Source organism: Lichenostomus cassidix, chromosome Z (assembly GCF_008360975.1).
Source record: "Lichenostomus cassidix isolate B80296 chromosome Z, HeHo_3.0, whole genome shotgun sequence".
Lineage (NCBI taxonomy): Eukaryota > Metazoa > Chordata > Aves > Passeriformes > Meliphagidae > Lichenostomus > Lichenostomus cassidix.
In genome coordinates, this window is record NC_139511.1 from 73,502,369 (window position 1) to 73,530,221 (window position 27,853).

General features: G+C 48.7%; 1 protein-coding gene across 2 annotated transcripts; it reads right to left on the reverse strand.

Annotated features, from left to right (window-relative positions):
• Positions 1 to 918: 918 nt before the first annotated feature.
• Positions 919 to 27,853, reverse strand: SMAD7 (SMAD family member 7). 2 transcript variants are annotated; one of them, XM_085041786.1, is made up of 4 exons: positions 27,150 to 27,853; positions 26,344 to 26,397; positions 21,291 to 21,362; positions 919 to 2,814 (listed from the first exon to the last, which is right to left on the reverse strand). In XM_085041786.1, the coding sequence occupies exons 1-4, from the start codon at positions 27,658 to 27,660 to the stop codon at positions 2,276 to 2,278; spliced, it is 1,176 nt and encodes a 391-aa protein (XP_084897912.1). In that variant the 5' UTR covers positions 27,661 to 27,853; the 3' UTR covers positions 919 to 2,275. The 2 variants fall into 2 exon arrangements, with proteins under 2 accessions (XP_084897912.1, XP_084897911.1); XM_085041785.1 differs by having other exon boundaries at positions 21,291 to 21,365.

The following is a 27,853-nucleotide window of genomic DNA, read 5'->3' on the forward strand; positions in this document are numbered from 1 at the left end:
GGGAGAGCCTGGAAACTGCAATGAGTACATGATCAAAAGCCATTTTGAAGCTGGTTGCTGGGCTCAGTACCATGAATCCAGCTGGAGGCACAGTCCATTTGGAGACAACCAAATGCATCAGTATAAATGCCCCTGGGAAGGGCACAGCTGTGCTCAGCAGAAGGCACAGCACTGAGCTGATGTTCACAGTCTGACCTGCTGATATGCCACCCACCCCCTGAAGGACAGCAGGGGCTGAAGGGTCCCAGCACTTTGTAGGGTGGGAGATCACAATCTGAATATTCTTGTCCCCATTCTTCTGCCTCCAGAACTCTGCTGGTTTCCCCCCAAGGTCCTGCTCCACCAAAGGCAGAACAAGCTATGGGGATTTGTCCCTGGCAGAGCACATGTGGAAGGAGGATGTGAGCAGGGAATGCATGAAGGCAGGGTGAGGAGGGCAAAAGGAACAATCACCTTTATTTCCAGAGGCGTGGGAGATGAAAGGGGCAGGAAATAGTCAAGGAAAACCCAAAAACTGGCTTACCCCTCAAATTTTCCCCCTCACCTGGTGGCACAGCAGAGAGCACAAGCTTGGCCCAGTATTTCTGACAGGGACAGGGTCAAATGTGAGCTGTGTGTCCCCAGAGCTGCGGTTCTTTCAGGCTGAAGTTAAGAGAAAAAGGAACAACAACAAAAATAACCCAGCAGATTTTGGGCAGCCAGTCCTTCCAGCCTTGAGCTGACAGGGTGCACCCAGACCAAACCAGGCCAGCAGAGCCCAAGGCTCAGGACAATCCCACCCAGGTGTCACCCACCCTTGAGAAGCCCCACACAGGGCTGGGGTGGGTGCTCCCACCACTGACCCCACGCAGCACTCACTCACAGCAGCATCTCTCCAGTCTGCCTCATCCATACCACAAAAAAAGCCACTTGGCACAGTTTGGGATCAAGTGTACATTTTTATTTTTTAATGGAACATAGACTCCTTTAGAAAAAGAAACATTCAGCTGGATGATAACACCCATAGAAAAACACCAATCTTGTGTTCTCTTTTTTTTTTTTAAATTTGGCATTTGTTATCTGCATTTATATTAAAGCAAAGTGCATCTTTCTTACTTTTTTCTCGTTTATACACATTGCACAATACATAAATAATGATGCTTATAAAACGTCTTTATATTTACAAGTAATAATATATTTATATATAACATAAAATACATTTTTTTTCTTTAATAAATCTCAGGGTTTTTTAAGGAGTCCTTTCTTTTTTTGTGGGTGTTTTTCCAAAGCACTACAATGCTAAAGTTCCAAGAAGAATGCTCTCTTGTTCAATTAAACCTTTATATTTAGAAAAATAGCTTATGTTAAGGTCTAAACATGCTCATTGAGCTAAGAACAGTGTAAAAGTATCATACTTGTGTATGAATTCAAGAAGAAATGAAAGCACAACTGCATTTCCAGATAAGATGGTACCTGGATAACCTGATCTAAGCAGGTTACAACACACCAACTATTGTGAACACTTTTTCTCTTGTTTTTCCCACTTGTTTTTCTTTAGTTTTGGGTTTGGTTTATTTATTTTTTTTTTAGGCTTAGAATTCTGTCACCTCACTTCTCAGCTCAAATTATTGAACACGGGCCATATGCCCAAAGATCCCCCAATGTTGTCTTCTCCCCTTATATCAATCACAATCATAAAAAACACAGAAAAAGCAGTGGAACAATGAACACAGTGACAAGACATGAACCCAGCAACAAGAGAAACAGAAAGGGCTGGTAAAAGACCTGTCTGGGAAGGTTTTGCACCATCCTTCGGCGGCAACGCGGGGTTAGCACTGCTGGGGAAGGGGTCTTGGTGTCACCGTCACTGGGAAGGTGGTGCGCACAAAAATACAGTCATCTCGTTGTGTTGTCCAAGAGAAGGAGCTGTAACACAGAGCAAGTGGCTTTCAAATCCATCGATCCCCATAAGATAATCCTTTCGAGAGGCGTGAAGTAATTATCGCATGTGATCTATCCCCACTGCACCCTTCTCTCGCCTTGTGAGAGTTATTGGTCATTCACACTTTTAAAAAATAGATATATTTATCAAAATACCCCAAAGGCAAAAACAACAACAACAACAACAACAAAACCAACAACAAAATATCTTCTATAAGCTATTTCTCAAAAACGAAGAAGGGTGAACAAACGAAACAAAACAAAAAACAATAAGTCTGCATGAAAAGCAAGCACTCAGAAGGAAGTAATAGCAGCAAAGTAGTATAGATGTCATGAAATTCAACTCTGTCCCGAGTCACCGGTTGTTGAAAATAACCTCCAACCAGCAGGGGCAACTGCTGATGAACTGTCTGGTGTAGCACTGGCCCCAGCCTTTCACAAAGCTGATCTGCACGGTAAATCCGGTCCATGGCTGCTGCGTGAACTCGTGGTCGTTGGGTCTCTGCAAGGTGTATGCCTTCTCGTAGTCAAAAGCCTTGATGGAAAACCCTGGGAACACTTTGTGAACCAGCAACGTCCTGGAGTCGGGGTTGTCCAGTGTGGCCGACTTGATGAAGATGGGGTAACTGCTGCGGTTGTACACCCACACGCCGTCCACTTCCTTGGTCAGCTGGATGCCGTAGCCGATCTTGCTGCGCACCTTCTGCACCAGTTGGCTTTTGTTGTCTGAGTTGAGCTGTCCGAGGCAGAAACCATTCCCCTGAGGTAGATCATAGAAGATATCCAGGGAGGGCTCTTGGACAGAGTACAGCCGACCCACGCGTGTCTTCTCTTCCCAGTATGCCACCACACACCAGTGTGACCTATCCCCTGGCTCCTGAAGAACTTGAGAATCTGCAAGACAACAGGAAGAAGAAAAAAAAGGAGAGGTTTAGCATCAGGGGAATCAATACAAACCAAAAACGAGGTGGAACTGGCAGGACCTTGTCTGCCCATGTCTTCATGATCATCTCCACGCACACATTAATGTCCACAGTGCACCCTGCATCCAAAAGAACACTGCCAGCTTTGGGCACTCCTATGTTCAGTGCCTAGTCCTAGTTAGATTTTGGGTCCTGAATCACCAGGTCCACTTCTGGAAGTGGCTCCAGATGCACCAGCAGCCCCAGTGGCACAGTCACCCTCACCCAAACCAGCACCACCTCCAGCATCAACAGGAGAGGTGAGATGCTCCAGCCAGCAGCACCTGCACAACCAAACACCCCAAGACTCCTTATTTTCACCCACCAAAGGATGGATTAATTTCCATAAATAACAATCTACCATGCACAGACACTGAAAAACAATGAGGGGCTGCTAAGAAAACCACATTGAAAGTCACCCCATGGGACCAGAGGAGATGAGAACTTGACTGCTCTGGTTCATGGGGCTTCTCCCTGCCTGCAGGGCCTGGGTGATGGAGTGTGGGGACATCGGATGTCACCCTAAAGAGACAGAGGGAACAAAAAAATCTCACACTTGTTAACAGAAATGGCCTAAAACCTTCCAAAAAATTGTAGAAATTCATTCCTGTAGCCCTTCTCTCCACTCCCTTTCCCATAGTTACCCCATGTGGCATGGGTATGATGTGGGAGGAAAAAGCAAGGCAGGAGGAGGGAAAAAATGTGAGAAAGCCCCTTTTCCTGACGGAGGATCCCGAGCAGCCTGGCGCTGCTCAGCGGGTAATTCCTTCCAGCCTCAGGAGGCATGTTAAGACCTGGGAACTATTCATCTCTATAATAGTATTTAAAAAAAAAAAAATTAAAAAAAGTCAAGCTGGGAATGCAAGTTAGTGAGCACTACCAAAATAATCCCCTGAACTATGGGAGAAACTACTGGAGCTGTGATGGTGGGTGACACAGCAACCCAAAGCTCTTCCTGCAGCCTCCCAATTCCCCCTTCCCAGGGCAACATGCTGGCTTGCCCTGCTCTACTTTTTGCCAATAATAAACCCATTTTCCCAGTGCAGGCATTTTCTTCCCATCTCATTCAAGCCCTGCACTGTGCTTTTAAGAGAGAAAAAAAAAAAAAAAAAGAAAGAAAGTAGAAAAAAAAAAAAAAAAGCCCAGCCACACACTTTTAATTTCCTCATTTCTATGCCAGCGAGGAAAATATTTCTCCAGTTGCTGGAGGCAGCTACTAAAAATGGGCCTGACTGTGTATGCCTCAAAATAGGGACCCTCGTTCCCAGGTTAAACCAGGGATTGGGTTTCTGGTCATACTGGGGTGGTCCCTGGGACAGCAACTGTAAAGGTGCACCCCAGTTTGTCATTCCACCTCCCTTTTTTGGTGCCCCACAAGACTTTGTTGTGGATAACCTCATTTATAACTTTATATCCTGCTGAAATGTGGTTCTGAGGAGGGACAGGGTGGGCAGTTTGGGTGACCTCCCCACTAACCCCAGTGGGGTACCCACCCTCCATGCAAAGGTGCATCCAGAGGGGCAAGAAACACCCTGAGGATGGAGCTTCCACCACCTGCCTGGGCAGCAGAGTAATTTGGGAGGGATGCTTCTGGACCCAGGGGAAAGATGCTCCTGGATCCACAGAGGGATGGATCTCTGTTGACCACCCCACCACCTCCCTCCCCCCTGTTGGCCTGCCAATGATGTTCAGAAACTTTTGGATTTTGTTTTACAGCAGTTGAGGGAGTTTTGACACCACTGGACTCCTAATGAAATTCCTATAGGTTTTTACCTATTTAAACATAAAAGCATCCCTTTCAGGACATGGCAGGGGGGAAAAAAGGACTTTTTCCCCTGGTATTTGTGCTTGCATTACTGAAGTCCATGAAGTCCATCTAACAACAAGCTCGCTGCTGCTTACAGAGAGCTATTTAATTGCCAGAGCATTTAAGGGGAAAAAAAAAACCACCTACCAATAATAAAAAAAAAAAAAGAAAAAATAGAAAACTGCCTTGGCGATGAATGAACAGACCTTTATGGAGGGCTGGAAGTTCATGAATGAATCCCACTAGGTTTTTGAATGACATGGGGTGACCAGACCTCAAGGACGAATCTTAGGTAATCCGGGATGTTTGGTTTTTCTTTTAAGGAGCTGATGCCAGCACACAGTATAAATGTGCCAGAGCCTCTTCCGTTTGTGGGCTTCGGCTGTTGACTGCATGTCTAGTCAAAAAGCCATGAGAATACAAGGGCTGAGCTCAGGTAAAAAGGCTCAGGTCTCCTGGCCAGCCACCACCAAAGATGCTTTTTGCAGTTGTTGGGACCCCAGCAGAGCCCCCTTGCTCCCACACACCTCCCTGGCTCTGGCATCCTCCAGGAAAAGGGGTGGGAAAAAAGGCAGTGGCATCACTCAGGCAGGAGAGGAGGTGGCAGGAGAGAAGGAAAAAGTGACTCAAGAGATGCTTCCTACAGTGACAGACTTTTTTTTCCCCCCAAAAGGCTTTTTTTGGTAGCAATAACCACGGATCTGCGCAAATGAAGCAAACAGAAGTATTATGCTCAAAAACACCCCGCTGGGCTCACCCTGTGCAACCTGGGGTCATGGCAGGCACCCACAATTCCAGCTCCCATCTCTGCCTGCTGCGAACTCACACAAAAACCCAGATCCCAGGAAAATTCACAGCCATATCCTCCCCAACACATCCCCGTGCGCGACAGCCCGTAGACTGCTGCAAACCCTTTGGGATCTCTGTTTTGAGTTAAAAGCATGTTTTTTACGACCTCCTCGGAGCAAACACATCCCTTTCTAAATGCCTGGAAAACTCCCAGCAAACTGGGAGCGCTCCCATATCCCAGCAAACAATGATGATGTTTAATGCTATAAACATCCGCGCTGTTATTTTGTTATTAAGGATCCCTCCATTTGCTGCTATCACTGGGTTATTAGGATTTTCCATGGTTTCCATTACAGCCTGCCTTGAGGCTCCCGCAGGCTCCCCCCGGTGCGTTGTGCAAGCTCATTGTGAAAAAATAATAGTATAGAAATAACTGAAAATAAAGTGAGTTTGACCTCAGGAATTTAGGGAATTAGTTGTATTGATCACTCATTGTCAGGTCTGCAGAGAACAGCCACTCACATCAGCTCCTCACAGAGGGGAGAAATCAAGGCAATACCCCAAAGCCCCTGTGGTAACGTTTTTTGTAATTTTGGTGCAGATAGTTCATCACCAGTGATGCCCCAGCACAACCATATTACACAATATTTCATTCCCACTGGACAACTATTTTTTTCTTTTTTTTTCCATATCTTTACACCTTTCTGGAATTTCCTGAGGGGCTGCACTGACTTTGTCAATGCATCCACTGTCCTCCATAAAAGCATCATCCCAGCTAACTCCCAACACACCAATCAGCACAAGAGGCTGTGAGGTTCCCCACCACTTGCCTCGACCCTCAGAAACATCAAGTCCTGCCTGAAATGGCTCAATAAAAGACCACAGTCAGGATTTCTCCACACCAGGATTGCACATGCTGTCTGCGGGCTCAGTAGGATCCTGCTCCAGGCAGGGATGCTGCTGAAAAAACTTTGTCCATACAGAAATCCTGGAGGACACCAAAGCAGTAACCCCAAAAACCTGACAGCTGCTGAAACCAAAAAGGTCAAGAGACAACAGTGGGAGATGCACACCACAGAAACACCCAAATTTATCAAATCCCACACTTGGTTCTTACAACCAATGGCAGGAGGGACTCAAATCTCCCATTATTTGGAAGTGGCAGGAAATTTCTGGTGTGGCTTTTCTCTCCATCACATGATGAGTTTAAAGTTGATGAAAGCACGTCATCCATATTTTTTCTTTCCAAGCTCCAGCAGTTTTATTAGGAGTTTGGGAAGAAAAAGTTCTCTTTTTTTTTAATTCACTGAGAACCAAAGCACTTTAGCAAAATTTAATTTAAAAAATAGTAATAATGAACTAAAACAACACAGCTCCTGTCCTGAGGTTGTTTTAGATCTCTGTTGTCCTTCAGATCTCAGCCTTGTCCCAGTGCCAGGTTCATGAATGTAGAGGGGAGCTAGGCTGGGGATCTTTTGGTTTTGTTCTGTTTTTTTTTAGCTAAAGGTTTTCCTGTAGCCAACCAACCTTGAAAAAAAAGAGCAAGTTTAGCACACACTGAGCTATCTACCCCACCAGGAGTGCTCCCAGCTGACCATGTCAAGAGCTGTCAAAATTATCACCAGTATCTGTGACAACAACTCACTGCTGAAAATGGGAATAAAATGGCCTTCCTGATGAAGACTTTAAATGCCTATAATTGGATCTTTCATCAAGGATATCAGGATTAGAGGTACATTAAACCATCCAACATTAGAGGTGTTTCGAACTATGCATGTTCTGAACTTTTTCTAATATATGCTTCTAATATATTATTCTAATAAACATATATATTTATTTTTTCAAAGAGAACATTCTCATGCTCTTCCTAAGCTTCTCACCATCTCAGCCCCTCCTCTCCACTCATTCCTCTGTGATTCCTGGGTTTGGATTTCCCACCAAACATCACCCCTGACACAACACTCACCATGGGAGCATTTACCCTGAACTGCTAACAAAAGTCTCCTCATTTTCATAGAATCACAGAATGATTTGGGTTAGGAGTGGGGGCCTTTAAAGCTCATCCAGTCCAACCCCATGCCATGGGCAGGGACACCTTCCACTATCCCAGGCTGCTACAAGCTCTGTCCAGCCTGGCCTTGGACACTGCCAGGGATCCAGGGACAGCCACAGCTTCTCTGGGAAACTTGTGCCAGGGCCTCACCACCCTCACAGCCAGCAATTCCTTCCCAAGATCCCATCTCTCCCTGTCCTCTGGCAATGGGAAGCCATTCCCTGTGTCCTGTCCCTCCATGCCTTGTCCCCAGTCCCTCTGCAGCTCTCCTGGAGCCCCTTTAGGCCCTGGCAGGAGCTCTGAGCTCTCCCTGCAGCTTCTCTTGTCCAGCTGAACACCCCCAGCTCTCCCAGCCTGGCTCCAGAGCAGAGTTGCTCCAGCCCTGGCAGCACCTCTGTGGCTCCACTGGATTCACTCCAGCACCTCCACATCCTTCTGCTACTGATGGCCCCAAAGACCTGGAGAGAACCCTGCCTGGCTTTCCAGAACAGAGCTTTCTGCTGGAAAACAAGTCCCATGGGCACTGCCAGGGAGCAGATGAACATATTACAGTCCTTCCTCCTTTTATCCATCAGCACACACCGAGGGCATTTGTGCTTAAAAAAAAAAAAAAAATTGTCTGGACTGGTGTCAGCACAACGTGTCTGGCTGGGGCCAGGGCTGAGACCAAGCTCAGCATGTCTCGCGCCCGATAATCTCCCTTGGCTGACCTTAAGTGGCATTTGTGTGTCCAGGACAGAGCTGTGACCCTCATCTTCTCCTACTCTTTGAGATCCAACAGATGGAGACACAAAACCTAGAGGCTTTCATGCGGCTTTAAATGCTCTTCTGGACGGTCCTCAGGACTTCCCCAGTCGCAGTCAAGCCTATCCTGTTACTGCCAAGTGCTGATTTTGTAGGATCTCAGGAAAAACACCCCTCTGAACCCTTAGTTGGGAAGTGAAAGGCATTACATCAAGGTGAGAACACAGAGCATGGTGTGTTCATCAAAACAAAGAAAAGTGGGCCCCCAAAATGGAAATTCTACTTCCTTTCTAGTCTCTCAGGTGACTTACAGGGTGGAAGAACAGAACAAAACAAAAACCAACCAAATAAATAAACAAAAAACCAAAAACAAAACAAAGAAAAATACCTTAAAAGCCAGATTTCCAGGTACACTTAGCAAAAGCAAAAGAAAAAAATCCCAAATTAAAGGATAAATCCACATTAAAGGATATACCCTGCTGCAAAAAAGGGGCTTTGTGCCTTTACCAAAGTTTGTGGGCAGCCTAGAGACTCCACCCATAGCAATGTTTGCCCCAAACCTTTCACATCTCCCAGCACACAAGAGCTAGACAGCTTCAGCTTCCCCACAAGGCCCTGCTTTTGATGGCTGGGATGGTTTCTGAAAGCCTAATTTTGAGGATGGTCCTGGCTTAAGCCCTTGCTGTTTGCAGAGAAAATAAAGCCTCACCTACCGCAGGGATGCCACCGCCCTGGGGTCCCATGGGGTCTCTGCAGCTCCCCAGAACAGGAGCCCCCAAGAGCTGAGACAGTCAGTCACGTCAACACCTACTTAGGGAGCCTTTAATCTGTGGATTATTGACATGATAGACCATAACATCTCTTTAGGAGCCATTACAGCCCATCGTGTCAGTAGGTACTTATGCAGCCCTTAATCCGTGGATTGACAGGCTAGACCATAAATTTCTATCTATGTCTAATTAGACGGCTCTTATTACTCAGCATATATGGTAGTCATGCAGACTAAAGAGCCTTAAGATTACTTTTTTAATTTATTAGCAAGTTGTCCAATCAATCACTCAAATGGCTCCTTGTTCCTTGCAAAATCAGTCAACCTTGCACGAAAATAAATGTTGAGTTTCACTGCTAGATTTCAATTTGCTGATGTTTACTAAGATTGAGCCTGATGAGGTCAAGCAGGATAAAATATGGCAGAAGCCATCAGGGGAAGAAGTCACGTGTTTCCCCATTTTTCTAGGGCTTTGGTTCAGGTTTGTGTTAACAGTGACCTGCAGGTTTGGGAGGGTTTTACCTGGTCCCCAGGAGACCCAACCAAAAACTGCCATCTCCTGCACCACAGCTGGGAAACCCCCTTGGGAATCAGGACAAAAATGAGGTCCTGATGAGGTGAGATGGTGGGTAGGGATGATTCACCCCTGAGGACACCCCATCAGTCTCCCAGCGTGGTGGTGCCCTGAGTCAGCCTTCCCCCAATGTGGAACCCAAACTGACCTTTCCGAGGGTTAATTCAGCAAGAAGGTAAAAGTGAGAAAGCAAGATGCCCTCCAAGCATGTTGCTGCAGACCTACAGAGACTGAAGAGCAAACACCACTATGGCAGATGCCACGGCTGGACCAGGAGGGATATCCAAAAATACTAAAAAATACATTAAAAAATATAGGGTGATCCATGTCCCCTGCATTGCAGGACAGCAAAGAAAGAGCCCAAGTGAAACTGCCAAGTTCATGGAGTCCACCAAACCAGAAATTTGATTCATAAACATCCTATTAGTCACTGCTACTGTCTAATTACGGTGATTAATCAATTACCACGGCTAAAAACTACTCTAGCAGAGAAGAACCCTTTTCTTGTGACCATTCTCTTTAAAAGCCAAGCAAGGCTGGAGCTACAAGGCGGTGGGGCGGGGGGGAAAATATGCAGGCACACACCAAAAATGCCTGTCTGCCTGTCTCCAGTGGTTAGAGGAGCCAGCTGACTCCAGTTTCCTCCGTACCAGGCTTCAGGCCTCATCAGCCATGCAAATTATAGAGTACCGTGCTGTCTGAAGGCCGAATTTCGACTCAGCTCAGAGAAAAGCCTTAGAGGAAGGGTGGGGATGAAGAAGCCAGCCAAATCCATTCATAATATTTACAGTAAATGGGCCTCTTTGCTGTTGTTTAGTATACAGTCAGCCTAATTATTTTTGAAGTTTTAATTTAAAGAACCTTCTTTATCTGCCTCTCCTTCTGCACCCCTCAAAGGTGTGGGAAAACTTTTCCCTTGTTTCAAAAAAGCAGTAGGACGGGAATCCCTTCCCCAAGCTCCAACTCAAGAGCTGGGTGGGACAAAGGGATGCTGCAAGAGGTGAGACCCTTCCAGAATGGCCCTGCCAAAATCCATGGGGTTTTTAAGACTCCCAGGACATCCAAAGGGGCACAAAGGCACGCAGATCCCTGTGGAAAACCCCTAGAAATCCTATTTTTGCTGCGTGTGTCCCCATTGCTGTTCTGTGCTGGCGAGGAGGTGGTGCAGGTGCTCCACTGCCCTGTGCAGCCTCCAACCTTCTCCCCTTCCTTGAGGGCAACCAGAATAATCCCACTTCTGTACCCAATCAGCCAAGAGCCTCGTCTGGAAAGCACAGCCAGCTCATGAGCTGCTGCCCTGGGAGCCCCAGGTGACTCAGGGCTGCTACCAGCTCCAGAGAGCAGCAACCACCTCCATGCTCCAGCCTCAGCAGGACACACCTCTTCCCCACCCATACCCAACCCAGATCGCAGCCAGAAACCTTCTGAGAAAGAGAAACCAGCACACAAAGGGCTCCTGACTTACTGCGATGCAAATCAGACGTGAGGATGAGCTTGCCAAAAATCTGTCTCCCTTGGCTCGGGCTGTGCTGGAGGCTGCTGTGGCAGCATCCTGCCCATCACCTTTCTGGGGTAAATCATGCTGCAGATGCTGAGGCCACCAGAGGCCACTGGGCCGTGCCAGCCGTGGGGTCACAGCCCCCTTCAATGCAGGTGACCATCTGGGATTGTTAGAGGATGACCTTAAAAATCTTACAATAAAAAATAAAGCTTCACTGTTGCAAGGCAGGGAAGGTTGTCCAGAACCCAGGGATGCCCTAGGGAGGGCAGGGATGCAGCCCCCAGGAAAGCCACAGCTCCCCACTGACAACATGGAGCTGTGTGGCTTATGCATTAAAAACCTTGTTAAGACCTTAATTAAAGCTGAAGTAGAGCAGTCTAGGATTTCCAAATGGATACCCAATACACAGATGTGTGTTAGGATTTTTCCCCCCTCACTGCATTACACACACACACCCCACGGCATCACTGCTGTTCTCATTCCAGCACTGAAAAAAACCCACTCCCTGCAGCACACTGACCCAGAATTCTCCCCTAAAGCCTGAAAACAGAAGTAAATGTATGTTTCTCCCCACACCAAAAAAACAAAAAAGCCACTTTCCCCAGCAGTTTTTCCCAGAGCAGCATCTCCCTCACAGGGATGTAAACGCATGGAAAAAGCAGAGTAGGAACAAAAGTCCTTTTCACGTTCGTTGTGCCCCGCTCCATAACAATTATGAAAACTGTTTAGCTGGGCTGGCATTTGGAGCATTTACTACATTCCTGCCAATAAATTCCAGTCCCGGATCCGATGGAAAAGGCTGCCTCCCTCCCTTTTCCCCTCCCTCCCTTGCCTTCATTCCTCCTGGCTTTCTTTACAACCTAATACCCTGTCGACGCGGGGCCAGGGCCTACTTAGGGGGAAAAAAAAACACCCAGCGCCAGACTGGAGACAGCAGGCAGACTGAAAAAGTTAATCATTACTTCTGTCTGCCTTCATAATCTAATCACGCCTATTCCTAAGAGCAGGCGGCAGAGCACGCTGGCGTATGGGCAGGGTCACTGCTCAGGGATGGACAAATGGACACACGGACAGCACCCGGCCAGGGCAGGGGGCAATCAAGGGATGAACAGACAGGATGGATGGCGTTGGGAAGTTCACAAGCCTGGCCATGCACACACACCCCTCCCCTCGCCTCTCACTTTGCTCTGGATTAATAACGCGTAGCAATTACAGAGAATATTATATTCATTAAGTAATTAACCCTCCTGGCGCTCCGGCGGAGCTGGCACCCCCTTCTCGCAGACAGAGGCCAGCAGAGGTTTGCCCCAGGCTATAAAAGGGGCAGGTCGGCAGCACCCGGGTTAAACAGAAAACCAAAAAGCTCCCTGTGGCTCATCTCACCCCACTTAGGGTGGCAACAGCAGAGCCATGTCCCAGGAGTGGACCTGTACTGGGGTGTCATCACCAACACCCAGCAGTATCCTCCCATGGGGACAAAACTCCAGGGATTTGAGGTGTCACCAACACCCAGCAGCATCCTCCCCTGGGGACAAAGCTCAGGAGAGCTGGGCATCACTGAGATGCAGCAGCATCCTCCCATGGGGATGAAACACAAGGGATTTGGGCATCACTAACACCCAGGAGCATCCTCACGCAGGGATAAAGCCATGGGGAACTGGGGCTTGGCAAGCCCAGCACCACACCAGCTTCTCCAGAAAATAACTGCAGTGCAACTCTCAGGTGAGCCAAGGCTTGATGCTCTTGACACCCAGGATACATTTTCCATGCTTGGCTGTGACAAAGAACAGGAAAACTACAGGCCTCTGCCTATGATTTATGGGCTTGTTCCTTATCGTGAGCTAAAAAGTCTCAGACTGGCTTCCAAAGAAAATGAATTCATCAGTTCAAATGCAGTGATGTAACTTCAGGCTCCCAGCTCCTTTTCCAAATAAAACTCCTGTTACTTGATTCCTGCTTGAAGAATGATTTTATGGAGTTATTGACTCCATTCACTCTGCCTGGGAAGGTGCTGCCTGAGCCCAGCCATGGGGTCACTGACAGCCATCCTGGCGTGGGCAAGCAGGACCTCATCTCAAGGTCTAGTTTCTTGACTATTTTGCCATTTTCCCTGCTTTTCTACTCAAAACCTCACCTTGCACACCAGTGTGCAAACAGACACTCAGCTCCTCCGGTATTATTTTGCACTACCCACCATGGCGGGGGATCTTCCTCAGCAGTGACACCTGGCAATTTTTATCATCCACAAATTTAACCTAGAGCCTTCTATCACCAAAAATCCCTGGATCCACAGCCAACTTCACCACTTGCAAAAGTGACAGATATCTGAATTTCCACCACCTTCCTAAATGCTGAGTTTCTCCACCACAAAGCCACCTTGTACTGATGCAGTTCTGGTTCTGTGAACAAAATCTCTTCAATCTATACAAGTATTATATAGAATTACATAGAAGTGTTGGACATATTCAATATAAAATGAATATACTGAATATATTCAACCTATATATCTGTAGAATATATACATTATATATCAACTATATCCTGTACAAATATGGAACATATTCAATATACAATGAACATACCGAATATATTCAACCTATTTATATATAGAATATATACACTATATATTGACTATATCCTATACAATTATATGTATAATATACTGAATAAATCATCTCCATACATAGAGTTTGAATAGATTCTACTCACTATTTAACCATCTACAGTCTCACTTACTATATTCATCTATAAAGTACATATTTACAACTAGAGTTAAGAGCCCCAGCATTTCTGAATTATTCCTTTAACGGCAAAATTAGCCTTCCCACATGCTCAAGGTAAAGCCAGGAAAGCCACAGGAGCCAGGACTTCACCCCAAAGCTGGCTTGACAAACCCCAGCACCCCAACAGGGATCCCACTTCACCCCTGAAGGAGGATGAGGAAGGACCACAGAGCCAGGAAAAGGTCATCACACACTGAGAAGCATCACCAAGAGCATCACCAGGACCTCCTGCAACCAGCCCACGGTGCTTCAGCACTGCCAGCACAGCCCAAGAGGGAGGCTGAAGCCAGTAGGTTTTTTATGTAGCGAGGTTAAAAGGGTAGAGAAGGGCTGAGCCAGCTCTTACAGGGTGGTTTTTTTTTTTTCCCCTTGCAAGTTAAAACCAAGATAATGACACTGGGTGGGGACCAATTTGAAGGGCTGAGCAGCCAAACCAAAATTAGTCTCCCGGCCAAGAGCTTCCTAGGCCTCACAGTTTGGGGAAGGAAGCTGAGAAAAAGCATGAAAATAAAAAAAAAAAAAATTCCTCGGGAAGCTGGACCGTCGCGCTCAAGCAAAGGTGACCCTGCTAGTCAAATATTTTTCAACATAATAAAAATAAAATCAAGTACTGGAGCAGCCTCCCTCAGAAAAGCAGGGCCCATGAGATGGTGGTTTTTTCCTCCTTTTTTCTCCTTTTCTTTCTTTTCCCTCCCCTGGCACTTTCTTTCCTTTCACTAATGTTTTCTTGCATTTTTTTTTCTTGGCTCTTTCCTCATAAAAGACTGATGTAATTTCCTGTCTTGTCCCAATGTTTCCTGTTAATTAACAGGGTGAAAGTTATCATCATGCATTTAAATGGTAACCCAAAAGAGGGGAGGGGAAAAACAGAGCTGAAAAATAAAAAAGAAAATAAAAAAGAAAGGAGAGAAAAGGGCTGTCTGTCAGCAAACACATCACATCCCCAGCAGCACAGAACACCCTGGAAAAAGCTTTTTGGAACCAATGACTTGAGCCCATGGGCAAAGACCCCCCCAAGGGTGGCAGCAGGTCTGTGCACAGGGGATCCAAGCCCCCACCCTCCCCTGGATGGGGATGGAAAATCCCTGCAATGCTTGCCCAGAAAAGCTCTTTTCTTGCATTAAGAAGGAAAATAAAAGAAGGAGGAAAACAAGGAGATGGAAAACAGGAAGACGAAAGAAAACAAGTAGAAAGAGAAAAAGAAGGAGGAAAGAAGAAAAATAGATAAGAAGGAGTATAAGAAGGAGAAGGAGAAAAAGAAGGAGAAGGGAAAAACAGAAAAGGAAAATAGAAGGAAAAAAGCAAAAAAATACAAAAGAAGAGAAAATAAAGTAAGGAAACTTGTGGAGAAATAGTCAGACAGCAACATGCAAGATGCTGCTTTTATTAAAAGAAGTTGAAGAATAGGGGAAAAAAAAAAAAACCCCAAGAGAGAGAAAGAAAAGGAAAGAAAACCCAGGGGCTAATCCAAAGACAGCAGGCGGAAATCCTGTGAGGCGCTGAGCTCCTTCCCTTGCCCGCCCTCAGCCCCGTGCAGGATCAGCTCCTCCGTGCCCTCTGTTCCTCAACAGCAGCGTGACGCACTCGGTACCCCGGCGGCACCGCAGCCACGCCGACGGCGGGAGAAAACAAAGCGATTTAGGCAAAAAGCGAGGGTGGCTAGAACAGAGACTGTGCCTCAGCGGTTAATAATATCCCAGAGCTGAAAATAAACTGGGAAGGAAGCTCCTTTGTGACAGTAGGCAGGCGGCCAGGCTGCGGCGTGGGTCATTCACGCCGGCGGGGGACGGCAGTGGGGCTTGGCACCCACCCACCACTGCCCAGCCTGTCACCCTGCTGGGGCACAGCTGGCGCTGGGGACAGGGTCCCTGCACACCGTGTTCTCCTGGGCACCCTCAAACGGGCTGCCCCCTGCTATAAGCCAGCAGGGAGGTTTACGGTGTTGGCCACCGTGGCTGGAAACAGGCATCCCCCCATGCCCGTGGCAGGGAAATGCATGTGGCTAGTGTTACTGGTTCCTTTAGTGTAAGCGATACCCACTGGCAGACAGTGGGGATGGAAACGATGCAGCCTGCATCCCTGCCAGCCCGGGGCTGCTCCTCTACGAGTGTTTTTGTCCCATCGAGTTTTAAATGTCCCCAGTGATCAAGTTGCCGGTGCTCACTGGGACAGCTACCGCGAGCACAGTGCGGTTTGAACTGACACCCAAACTCCAAAATTCACCTTTCTAGCCTCATTCTTCCCTAAAAAGTGCCAGGCTGTGGGTTTAAAACACAGATAGTCCCCATCATGGTCCCCCAACATTGCTCCCACCATCATCCCCACTATGATGGACCTGCTGGTTCTGAGATCTCTGCATTTTATCATCAGCTGCTCCAAAGGCACCTTTTGGCTGGGAAAATCTACTGGCGTCTGGAAAAATGGGTTTAATGAAGCTGTACAAGTATGGATTGAAACCGTATCTAATGGGGGCAGCACCTCTGCTATCATTCCTTTTTTAAAACACATTGTAGAGGAGTATCTAGGAAAGGCTCAAGAGGCTCTAGAGCACTTAAAAGTAATTATTAAATGGATTCTATTTGCTTTGGAAGGATTTTAATCGGCTAAACGCCCGGGGCTGGGAGGAGGATCCCAGCTGTGTCCCAGGGGGGTCCCCACAGGGTGAGAACCCCCTTAAAAAAAACAAAAAAAAGCCCTCACGGGGCTTGAAGGAACCGGAGCGGGTGGCCAAGCCAAGAGCCCGGGGTCGGTGCCAAGCACCAGCTCCCTCCTCCCAGTCGGCCACGGTCAGATGATGTGCGAGGCAAGCCGGGAGGCTCCTAGTCTGGCAGGCAGCCTGCTCTGCTCCAGAGGCTCCAGTGCTGTCATCCTGGCGTTAACCCCTGATAACCTTGTCCTTTCCAGGACGGGACCGTGGCTTTTAGGGAAGCAAGGAGCAAGGGGGTCATGTCTCCCAGCGAGGCTGGGGAGGAAAGGGTGCAACACCCTGCGATGCTCACAGAGAATTAAAAAAATATTAAAACGACGTAAGCTCAAAAATAAACCAAAAATAAGTGACTTAAAGAAAAAAAAAATTCCCAAGCAATTGTTTATCCCTGGGACAAATATACAATCCCAGTTCCACAGGAAGATGTCTCAATTTCAGATTATAATAGGATGCCAATTTGTAAATAAAGGCATTTCACAGGAGGTTATAAACTCCACAGGGGAGGGAGGTGGAAGTAGGGGGAACGGGAAAACACAGGCAGGACTCTGGCGGAGAAACAGCACAGGATCCTGTTTACATGGGTGGGGGGAGAGAGAAGGGGAGCCGCTTTGCGGGGCAAATATCTCTGGATTTGGACAAGGTGCTTCTTCCCCATCGAGCAGATACCAGCAGGGATCAGAGGCATAGTGAAACATTCCCGGCCTGTCCGCAATTTTGGAATGAAATGTCAATCAGCCAAGAGGTCCCTTAAACCAGACAAGGTCCCACAGCACAGAGAGCCAGAGCAGGGAATGATGCTAATGCTCTTCCAGCCTGGGGAAGTCCTTTTCCCATGTTTTTGGTGTGGAGCTGGGAGGGACAAACTGAGTCTGTGCCTGCTGCAGAAGAGCCTTGTGGTTTTCCCAGCCTCAAGGCTTGCAGAACTTTGATAGAGCACCCACCAAGCATCATCACTCAACATCCACTTGCTCTTGGAGACCATGAGGTGCTTCCAGAGTTTGGGCAAATCAACAGGACTGGGCCAAAATCTGGATAAACTCTCAGGTTTGGTATTTTAGGAACAACCTCTATAAAAAAAGCAGTGGATGTGGCGAGGACACAAGCCAGCTCAACTTCCTTTCCTTTCTGATGACAACCTCTGGGCTCCTGGAGAGCTTTGCTCTGCCAGCAGATCCAGCACTATTCACCTGTCCTGCTGGAGAGCCACCTCCTCACCTGCCATGGACACAACAACCTTCCCCACGCCACACACAGGTCAGGACAGAGATGTCCAGGGCTGGTGGATCACATTCTATGGAGACACAGCAGCAGTACCACCACCACACACCACCAGCTCACTTCTACCCTTGGAGCAGAACTTCTCCATGGGTCATACAGGAATTTGGCTACCACCAATCTGATGCCACCAGACCATGGGCCAGCCACCTCCAGGCTCTTCCAAGTGTGGCTCTGATTGTTTGAAAGAAGTCATAACCAAACACATCTGCTGAGAACAAGTCAGCTCAAAATACAGGAAAACCACCCTCTGTCTCCTATTTACGGGAATTATTTTTATCTCCAATGGGATATTTTTGCTCTTTAACCACACTGAGGACAGAAAGGATCTAGCTAGTAATACCTGAGCACAACCATGTTAGTGGGAGAAAACGTGAGTGAGGAGTCCTGACCTACCCACAGGCTGACCACCGATAAAAATAAAGATGATATAAGAAAATAAATAAAGGCAAGAACACAGAAGTGAGAGCCAGTGACTTGGGGGAAGCAAGGAGTACATCAGCCAGAGAATTGGATGGCAGAGAAGAGGACACCAGCACAGTGTGAAGGATTACTCAGTACTGCATTCCTGGGTCAGGAAGGAGAACAGAAAGAAGGAGGGAGGGCAAGAGCAGCTCAGATTAGTTATCGTAAGGGGGAAACACTCCCCGTACATCCCGCAGGCTGTGCTGCTTCCCCTGCCACACATCCTCCAGAGCCTCTGGTATCCATCAGCACAACTGCCTGCAGTCCCCAGCAAGAGACAGGCCCCAGCAGTGGCTGATCTGACACTCCTCCCCATCAAAGGCTCTTCAGGGAGGAGCTGCAAGGGCGCAAGCTTTGAGCCCCTTCAGTGCTCCCCATGCCACCATCCTCTCAACCCCTCCATGCACTCCCCTGCCGGAGCTGCTGTGAACCCCAGGCTGGCCCCATTCCCAGATTCTCAGCGCTGAGAGTGACCTTCCTTGCCAAATCCTGCTCTTTGAGACATCAGAGCAGGTCTACTGACCCTGTGACTATACCAGTATCCACCAGCATCACCGATGACCAAAGGCTGCAGTGCTGCAGGAACCCATCACCACCACCATCCACCTGGGATGTCTTTTTCCTCACACACCCACTCCAGTTTCCAAATCACCAAAATAATTACTTTTTTTCCCCTTTTCTTAAGCCATCCTTTCATCTAGAAGCCACAAATCCAACACGTACAGGTCTGGAGGGGATGAGGGATGTTGGGTTCTCCACCCAGCATCACCCATCCCCATCTGCCCAAACACAGATAAGACCAAGCCAAAGCACTGGCCATGTACCCTGCCAATAACTCACTAAAACCCTCTTCAAACACACTCTTCTGCTAACAAAAGTATGCAGGAGGGGGTAGGAAAAGAAAGGAGGAGTAAGTGAGCTTTGGAGGAGTGCTGCAAAGTGCGTTTATTTTCCTTTCTTGACTGGGTCTCTCCAGTTGGGAATTTTCAGCGCTGCACTTCTGCGCGCGGAAGGGAGATGCCAGTAAATCAGAGCAAATTCAAAACAAATGCTCTTTCATGTGGAGGCACTCGGCTTTGTTTCAGGGCTTGGGTAGCTAACCATATCCCTTCAAGAGTCAACTCTCCTATCAGCTCCTCATTAAACTAAATGGCTACAATTACATTTGGGGAGGAAAAAAGAGTGGTTAATGATCGTAAAAGGTTCTGTTTCCAGGCTTGGGGAGGGGGGAGACCTTTGATAAGGGAGGCAAAAAAAAAAAAATCCAATCCAGTGAAAAAATAACAATAGAATAAAGTTAGTTTAAAAAGTATTTTCAGGTGGAAATGTGCTCTCATTTGGGGAAGAAGCTCAATTAAAGAGCTAGGGGTCCCCTTCCCGTGGCCCTTTGGGAGGCACCAGGAACGAGCCATGTTATTTCCTGCAGCCCAAGCCCCCACCTCCCGCCTTCCCTTCGGGAGCAGAGCTGCCAGACGAGATGTTATCAATAGGCTGAACCTTACAGAAAGCCCCCTTTTAAAAGCGAGTACTTCCTCTGCTTATTTCATGTGGTATCCTGTGGAACTGAACTCTCTCCTCCCCTCTACAACGGGTGTATTTCAGGAGGAAAAAGGAAAAAAAGAAAAAAAAGAAGATCTAACAACATCCTTATTGTGTTGTTTTGCTTCTTGTCTTTTCCTTTCCACAGTCTCTCTCCCTGAAGCTACCAGGCTCCAATAGCAAAAACCAAAAAAAAACCCCAAAGCCTTCTGCCTTAAAAAAAAGCCCCAAACAGCAACAAGTTTCCCTGTTCCCTCTCCCTTTTCGTTTGATTAATTCTCATTAGGGCCTTTGAACAAACAATATGCTCCCCTCTCAAATAACAGCCAGGGTATATATTACACCCAAAGAAAAACAAACAAGGCTCACTTAAAGACATCACATCCACACCAAACGCAATTCCTGGAGAGAGGCAGGGGCAGATGCATGCAGCCGCCGCTGACCTAATTCTGAATTCCAGTTTCAGGCTGATGAATAAATCATAAATCAAGGAGACATCCCCACAAAGGCAAGCACCTTCAAACATCAGCCAGTACCTGCAGGTACATGGTTTCAGACACTTTAATCCTGGTAGAGACACTGAGGTGGCCAGTCCGGGGTGGGACATGAGGTGCTGGAGACATCATACCTTGGAAATGGGGTTGGGAGTTGCACTAGATGACCTTCAAAGGTCCTTTCCAACCCAAACCACTCTATATGCCTCTAAGCAAGCCCCAAGAGGGGTGGAGAAACCACCGTCCAAGCCTCCATCCTGTAACAGCAACTAGAGACTGAAGGAGATGGCAAACAGGAAAACAAAGAAAATCATAGAATATTCTCAGGTTGGAAGGGACACATAAGGATTATCAACTCCCTCTGCAACATCCTCTGCAAAAAAACAGGCCACCTTTTCTCCCTGGGCACCATGAGCCTTGTGCATTAGACGCATTAGACCTTATCAGGAACAAAATCTGAGCAGGGTTCTCATGCCAGACACAAGAGATGTTCCCACCACCAACTCAAGGAGACCTTGGCACCAAATCCTTCTTTAAGGTACAACTGCACCTGCTCCCATAAATCCGCACATTTGAATGAATGTTCAACCAACATTGCTTAGCCTTCCCCTGCCTCAGTCCTGCTGCCTCAGCCCAAAAATGAATGGAGCATAAGGCCGGAATCCAAAGGAAGTACAGGCGTTTGGGGATGGAGAACCTTGTCTGGGATTTCAACACATCCTCTGCACGAGAGGTACCCCAGCTGCTACTGAAATGAAACCCAACTCCCCCTCCAAGCACACTTTTCTCAGTGATATGCATTCCCAAAACTCCCCAGAAACCAAAACCAAACTTTGCCTTTTTGCCAGGACCTTCAGCCAACGCGACCCACCCACAGCCAAAACCAAGGGCAACAAGAGATGGCTTACCTGAGGGCCCCCCGGGGGCTAGACAATTAGTTCCCCCTGTTTCAGTGGAGGAAGGCACAGAGTCTGGACAATCTGCTGGAGCAGAGGAAAAGGAAAAAGAAAAAAAAAAAGTCAGTATATAGGTGGTTCTTCGCAGGCTCCCAGCATCGCCCCAAGCAGAACACACATTCCAAAGGGCTTAGCAGGAAGCGATTACTAATTGTCCGTGCAGAGACGGTAGTTCATCAAGAAGCATCCACCCTAACTCGTTGTCTCAGTCAAGGCTGCGCTTCATCGCCAGCCAGCGCTGATTATAGACCGGCAGAAATTACAGGCTGGCTGCCACCTCTCCGGACAAGTCACTGGCTAAGGAGATCAAGGTTGTCGCCGTTCTGATGTAAGCGAGCTTCCAAAAATGCTTAAATCGTGGCTTTATACACCCGATTTAGTCAACACCTGTAACTCACCGAAATGGGAACTGAAAGGGAAACGTCTCATTGTTGCCCTTTTGCAGCAAACTGGCTCAGTTTGTGATCCCCCGCTCAATTTTTGTCACCACCAGCTGCTGGCAGATCTTATTGCCACCTCCTGGGCAACTGGACCTTCCCCTCTGTGCACCAGCGAAGGGCAGGGTAAGACTGGCTGCTCCACTAGAGGTTTCTCCCTCTGCATGGAGGTGCTGGAGCTCAAGGTTTGGACCGTTCTATCCTAAGCCAGCTCCTCCAGGTGACAACAGTCAGAAGACAACACTGATCCTCTGGTCCTACAGACCAACTTCAGCTTTTTGGTCACTACCACGTGGGACCGTAAGTTACAGGACAAGCCTGAGAAAACCTGTGAAGTTCATACAACCTTCTGGTCCTCAGGGTCTTTGGGTTTCACCAAATTTGTGCTCCCTATGACATTATTTCACTCACACCTGTATCTCAAAGCAAAGCCCACCACCAGGACAGACAAGATGATTTTCTCCCTACTGATAAAGCAATTCTTCCAGATCCCACCCCTGAAATACCAGTGAATAAGAAATTCCTGTCTGCATAACCTCATTTTATCAGAGTAAAGTAAAAGCCCTAACAGGAATATACAGTTTAACAGGATATACTTAATCAAACTGAAAACAATAGAGGAGACAGGAAATAGACTTACTTGTGAAATACTGTATATGATATGCTCTCTAAATGCCTTGTCGTGCTTTCTATGCTTTAAAGAAATAGGGTTTTTACTTTTTTTAACCCCTTCTAGTCCAGACAGAAGATTCCCCCACCTTTCCCTTGTAATCACTTCAACTGCTTGAGCTACAGATGCTTTCTGAAAACAGCCTGGACCACTGTGCCCTGCCCTGGGCTCCCTGTGCCTGCAGCTACAGCTCCCTGAGGAGTTCCTGCGGGTTAGGGACATAATTGGTCCTTTCCATGTTGTCTTGCTGTAGGGATCTTACGTGACCAGGTTCTCTGTTACCACATCAGGCAGGACAGAATCCTATCCAAACTTCAAATGTACAACCCTAGCAATGGCGGGATGTGCTTCCACAACTCCTTCCTCAGCTCCTTTCCTGTGTCACATCACCCAACAGACAGTTCCCCCCACCCATGCATCACCCCCTGAAGTCCCTTCACAAAATGCAGAGCTGGTGCAGCTCAACTCTAGACCAACCCTGGCAGACAGGTGTGGGATGAGCCCCAAGGCAGAGCCCTCAGGGGGTCTCTGCCCCGGGTGTGGCTGGACTCAGCCTTACACTATTCTGACCATGCACAGAGCTGCCCAGGGCTCTCGTTAGTAGCAGGCACTGGGGCTCATTTTACCTTCAGCACCAAAGAGGTCGCAGGATTAGACATTTGTCCAAGCCTGGTGCACATCAATCTCCTCCCAAGGCTGCCTCCCCACAGCATCAAACCATTGCGGAGACACACAATTATTCCCTGTGGCCACCAGCCCAACCTTGCAAGGTGTCAAATAGCTCCTGGAAGCTGCCAGACCTCCAGCTCCCCTGAAAGTTGATGCCACAGGAGGGCATTTGGCCCTGAAGCAACACCTCAGTGAGTCTCCTGCACTCTCATACTCCAGCACCACCAAGACCAGTCATGCAGGAGCACAATGGAGCCACTTGCAGCCCCTTGTCCCACCTGAAGCTGAGCCAAAAATCTGCCTGAACTATTGGAGGGCTCTACCATCCACCTCATTTTCAGCACAGCTGCAAGTGGCAGCTCCAGCAGGGACATCAGGAATGCTGGGCGCCCACACCACATCCATTCCTGCCAACATCCCACCTGAGGAAAAGGGAATGTCCTCTCCTTGAGGAAAGTCCTCCCCATCCCTGGAAGTGTCGAAGTGCAGGTTGGATGGGGCTTGGAGCAGCCTGGGATAGTGGAAGGGGCACAAGGCAGGGAATGAGATGAGCTTTAAGGTCATTCCAACCCAAACTGCTCTGGGATTCTATGACTGAGCAAGCCAGCCTGACCCACAGCCTCCCCTCAGGTAACTCAGCCATCAAGGGCAAATCTTTCTGTTGTAAGACAAGCACACAAATACCAAATCTATCCAACACACAGCCTTACATGGCATTTCACTGCCTGCAGCAGATTCCCAGCTCCCTGTCCATCCCTGCTTTCCTCCAGCCTGCCTTAACCTCCACCACCTCCAGAAAAAAACATTTAATCCCCATGGCAAGGACTTTAAACTAAAAGAGAGATTTAGATGAGATTGAGGGGAGAAATTGTTAATGATGAGGATGGTGAGGCACTGGCACAGGCTGCCCAGAGGTGATATATCCCTCTCACCAGAAACACTCAGGGTCAGGCTGATGGGACTCAGAGCAACCTGGTCTAGTTGAAGATGTTCCTGCTCATTGCAGGAGGGTTGGACTAGAACACCTTTAGGGTCCCTTCCAATACAAACCACTTTTTGATTCTATCACCTGGTGACCTCTGCCAGAGACCACACCAGTCCAGGTTTATTACCTGCCTTTCTGTCCATATGAAGCACTTACAAGACATAGCACTAAACACTTAAAAACTTTTATCACCAATATGCTTGATGGGAAAACACAAGTTTCCTGCACGTTTCCAGCTCCACTGGCAGAGTCTAAGCATAGGGACTGTCCCCTCCAAAGCTCCCAGGTGAGAAGACGACTGATGTGCATCAGCCAGGTAAGAAAATCTTCACACCTTCCCATAGCTCTCAACACACATCTGGGAAACTGCCACAGGAGATGTCACCAAGGCTGGGACGGGAAACCCTCAGTCCCCTCTGCAGAGGAAGTGCTGAGAAACCCTGAGCTTGCAAAACCCACCTGCCACCACAGACTTCCAGGCTCCACCGGTGCCTGTCACAGCCCCGCTAGCCAGAGCTCAGCTGCCAAGTGGATTTTTCTTTCAAAAAGGAAAAAAAAGGAGGACTTTTTGGTGAGTAACCCAGTTGTTTCTGTGCTTCCGATGGGCAGCGTTAATAACTTCCTATTGGCCGATAGGAATAACTTTTCCTTTCGAAATGGCACATTCATGTTCTGCGGCTTTTCTGTTTACACACATTTTGCTACCTTATGTCAACACTTGCTAATGAATAAATATATCATTCGGCTAACTGAAAATGAGATCCTGACAGAGGCAGACTGGATGTTTAAATCTTGCTAATAGATTTATCCTAACATCTTTATAGGAAACCAAAACCAAGCTTTAACCCTTCTCTCCCACAGCTCTGAACCCCTTTGCATCCCATGCCATCATCATCAATGCCTGGAAAGAAAAGCCGCAAAGGCAAAAATAGGAACTTTTGAGGGAGCACTGCAGGGATGCAGGCAAAATTATGTGAAACCCACAAAACTTCATGACCCAGCAGACCCCTAGAGTCTATTACAGAACAACCCTTCTGCATCCCAGCACATGCTCAGGATGCTGAACCTGCTCTCAATGTCCCTCTTTCATTCATGAACCCTTATCTCCTGTTTCTTTTACACCAAGGCAAGATAGCTCACACTTTGCAACCCAACTGTTTGTTAAACAGCTTTGTTTATTTCCGCAAGGCAAAAAAAACTTATTAATGTTCCCAAAAAGTTCAGAGAAGGGAAAACAACACTCCAGCCTCTGAGGAAGCAGTAGGCAGGATGAGACCCCACCACAGCACCAGAGCAGCCTCAGGGCTGGGGGTTCTTTTTGCCCTGTGACACTGAAGAGAGGTAATTTTACAGACACTGTTCCTTTGGCCAAAAAAACCCAACCAAACAACCCGATATTGGTCTTCAGGAATACATATCTACCTCTGCCTCCCTGCAGCGCCGTGCCTCCCCTGTCTGCCACGACCGCGGGACACAACCACAGAGACCACCGTGCTCCAGCCAGCACTCCAGAGCCACTAATCCTCAGGAAGCCAGGAGCTACTCCTCCCGAGCTCCCCCCGTTTCCGATTCCCCCCACCTCTCCTCCTTCTCCCAGCCTCATTTATCTCACACCCGGCGAGCTCGCTGCCAACCAAGAGTTTATGCAGACAACCGCAAAAGAGCTGGTGCCAGCCTCAAATGGGCTTCTCCCCTGGCACCCTGACATTCAATTACAAGCAACAGGCATGCATAGTGATGCTAAGAAATTTAAATCTAAAAAAAGTAACATAAAAATAACTTTTCAACCTCTTTTCCCCCAGCCTGATGAGGCAGGATAAGGTTCCTATAAAACTCAGAGAGACTTCTAACAAGTCCATCTGTCAAGGTTCGTTGGGAATCCCAGGCATCAGGGAGATGCTGTGCTGGATCCCAACCTAAATCCCTAAAAATTCACCCAGGGCTGCGGGAGCACTGCCATTTCCAACTGGAGCCTATGGTTTTCCTGGCTGACTCAAGCAGCACAGGCCTGCACTGCACTGCAATCCCTTCTGAAGTTTCCTGCCAGTTTTAAAATCCGACTTTGTGCACAGGGTGGCTTAGATAAATTATATGGTAATTCTTACAAGGGTAGCAGGAGGAACAGAAGCACCCAAGCAACCCAAAAGCAAATTGCATGACAAAGGCAGGGGACTGTTTTCCCTGATAAAGAAGCTGTTTCCCCATTTTTTATCTCTTACCCTGCATTGAAAAAAGTCCACTTACCAGTTGGTTTGAGAAAATCCATTGGATATCTGGAGTAGGGTGGAGGGGGAGACTCTGGAATTAGAGAAGTACGGAGAAAATAAAGGCAGAGCCATGAGAAAGAAAAAAAAAAAAAAAGAAAAAAGATAGGAACTTATGATAACAGTGGCATTCTTTTAGCAAAACTGTTTGTCTTAGCTCTGGGGGTTGGAGGCAGGGCAGCGAGGCGGTGATTGCCTTGATATTTAGCTGTCAGATAAACAAAAGGGGCCGTCTGGCGCCAGTCTCCCTGCTATCTGCCGCTCGGGCTGTCTGATCGGGGCCTCCTTGGCTCGGCGGAGCCGCGGCAGCGCCGGGGCTGCCCGGCCCTTAATCCCCCGGCACCGCGCGGGACGGCGGGGAGGCAGCGCCGGGGCGGGAGGGGGTCCCGCAGGTGGGGGGGTCGCCCCCTCCCCTAAATACTAAAAAAAGTACAGAAACCACGGCAGTGGAAAGGTTCCGTGCATGTTCTGGGTTGCGTGGCTTGTTGTGGGTTGGTTTTGTTTTGGTTTTTTCCTTCTCCAGAAGGGAAGAAAAGTTTTGCGGGCTGGGAGGTGAGTGGGGCTGCATCCACGTACCCCTGGGTGCCCTCCGTACATGCATCCCCTCCAAGCCCTGCATATCTCTAGCCCCTGGACCCCCTCTAGCCCCTGCACCCCTATTGCCTCCATCTCTTGTACTCCCTGCAGCCCCTGCACACATCTAAGCCCCGCACCCCTGAACCCCGTCCGTCCCCTCCATCCCCGCGTCCCCTGAATTCCCGCACCCCTCCATCCCCGCCGCCGTACCTAGCTCGCAGAGCCGGCTGAGGTGGTGCGGGTTGCAGCAGACGAGCTCGGAGTGAGCCTTGCCGTAGGATTCACAGCAACATAACCGCTTCAATTCGGAGCAGTGGCGGAGGTCGGGCCAGCGGAACACCTTGCAGAACAGCACGGGCAGCGGGTACCAGTGCTGTCCCAGCCGCGAGTCGGCCTTGGCGGGCAGCAGCAGGCAGGGGGTCCGCGCCCCGCCGCGGGACTCCACGGCGTGCAGCAGGCACTCCAGCTGCCGCTCCTTCAGCCGCTTCAGCACGGCGTGGGTCAGCGCCTTCAGTTCCGCCTCCGCGCCCGCCGCCGCCCGCCCGCCGCGGCCCGCCTTGCCCGGGCAGCACCCGCGCCCCCCGCCCAAGTGCGCCCGGGGCTCGGCCACCGCCGCCGCCGCGCCGGGCTCGCTCGCCGCCGCCTCCTCCTCCTCCTCGCCGCCGGGCGCGCGGCTCCGCCAGAGCCGCCGGACGAGCACCGAGCGTTTGGTCCTGAACATGCGGGACGAGAGGAGGGGCCCCCGGCTACAAAACGGGCATGTCGTCCGCCGAGCATGAAGGGGCCGGCAGGCGGGATGCGGCGGCAGCGGGGGGCAGCGGCGGGGGGCAGCGGAGCCGAGGCGGGCTGTGGCATGCGCCAGTCTCCGCGCCGGGGCCGCGGGTCCCGCCGCCTCCGGCGGGGGATGCGCCGAC

Bases quoted from the DNA above. Each gene is read 5' to 3' on its own strand.
- SMAD7 (XM_085041785.1), bottom strand. From the start codon at position 27,660: ATGTTCAGGACCAAACGCTCGGTGCTCGTCCGGCGGCTCTGGCGGAGC. The intron at 21,366-26,343 runs GTAAGTGGACTT...CCTCTGCTCCAG, and splicing joins GGATTTTCTCAAACCAACTG to CAGATTGTCCAGACTCTGTG. The intron at 2,815-21,290 runs GTAAGCCATCTC...GTTGTCTTGCAG, and splicing joins AGCCCCCGGGGGGCCCTCAG to ATTCTCAAGTTCTTCAGGAG.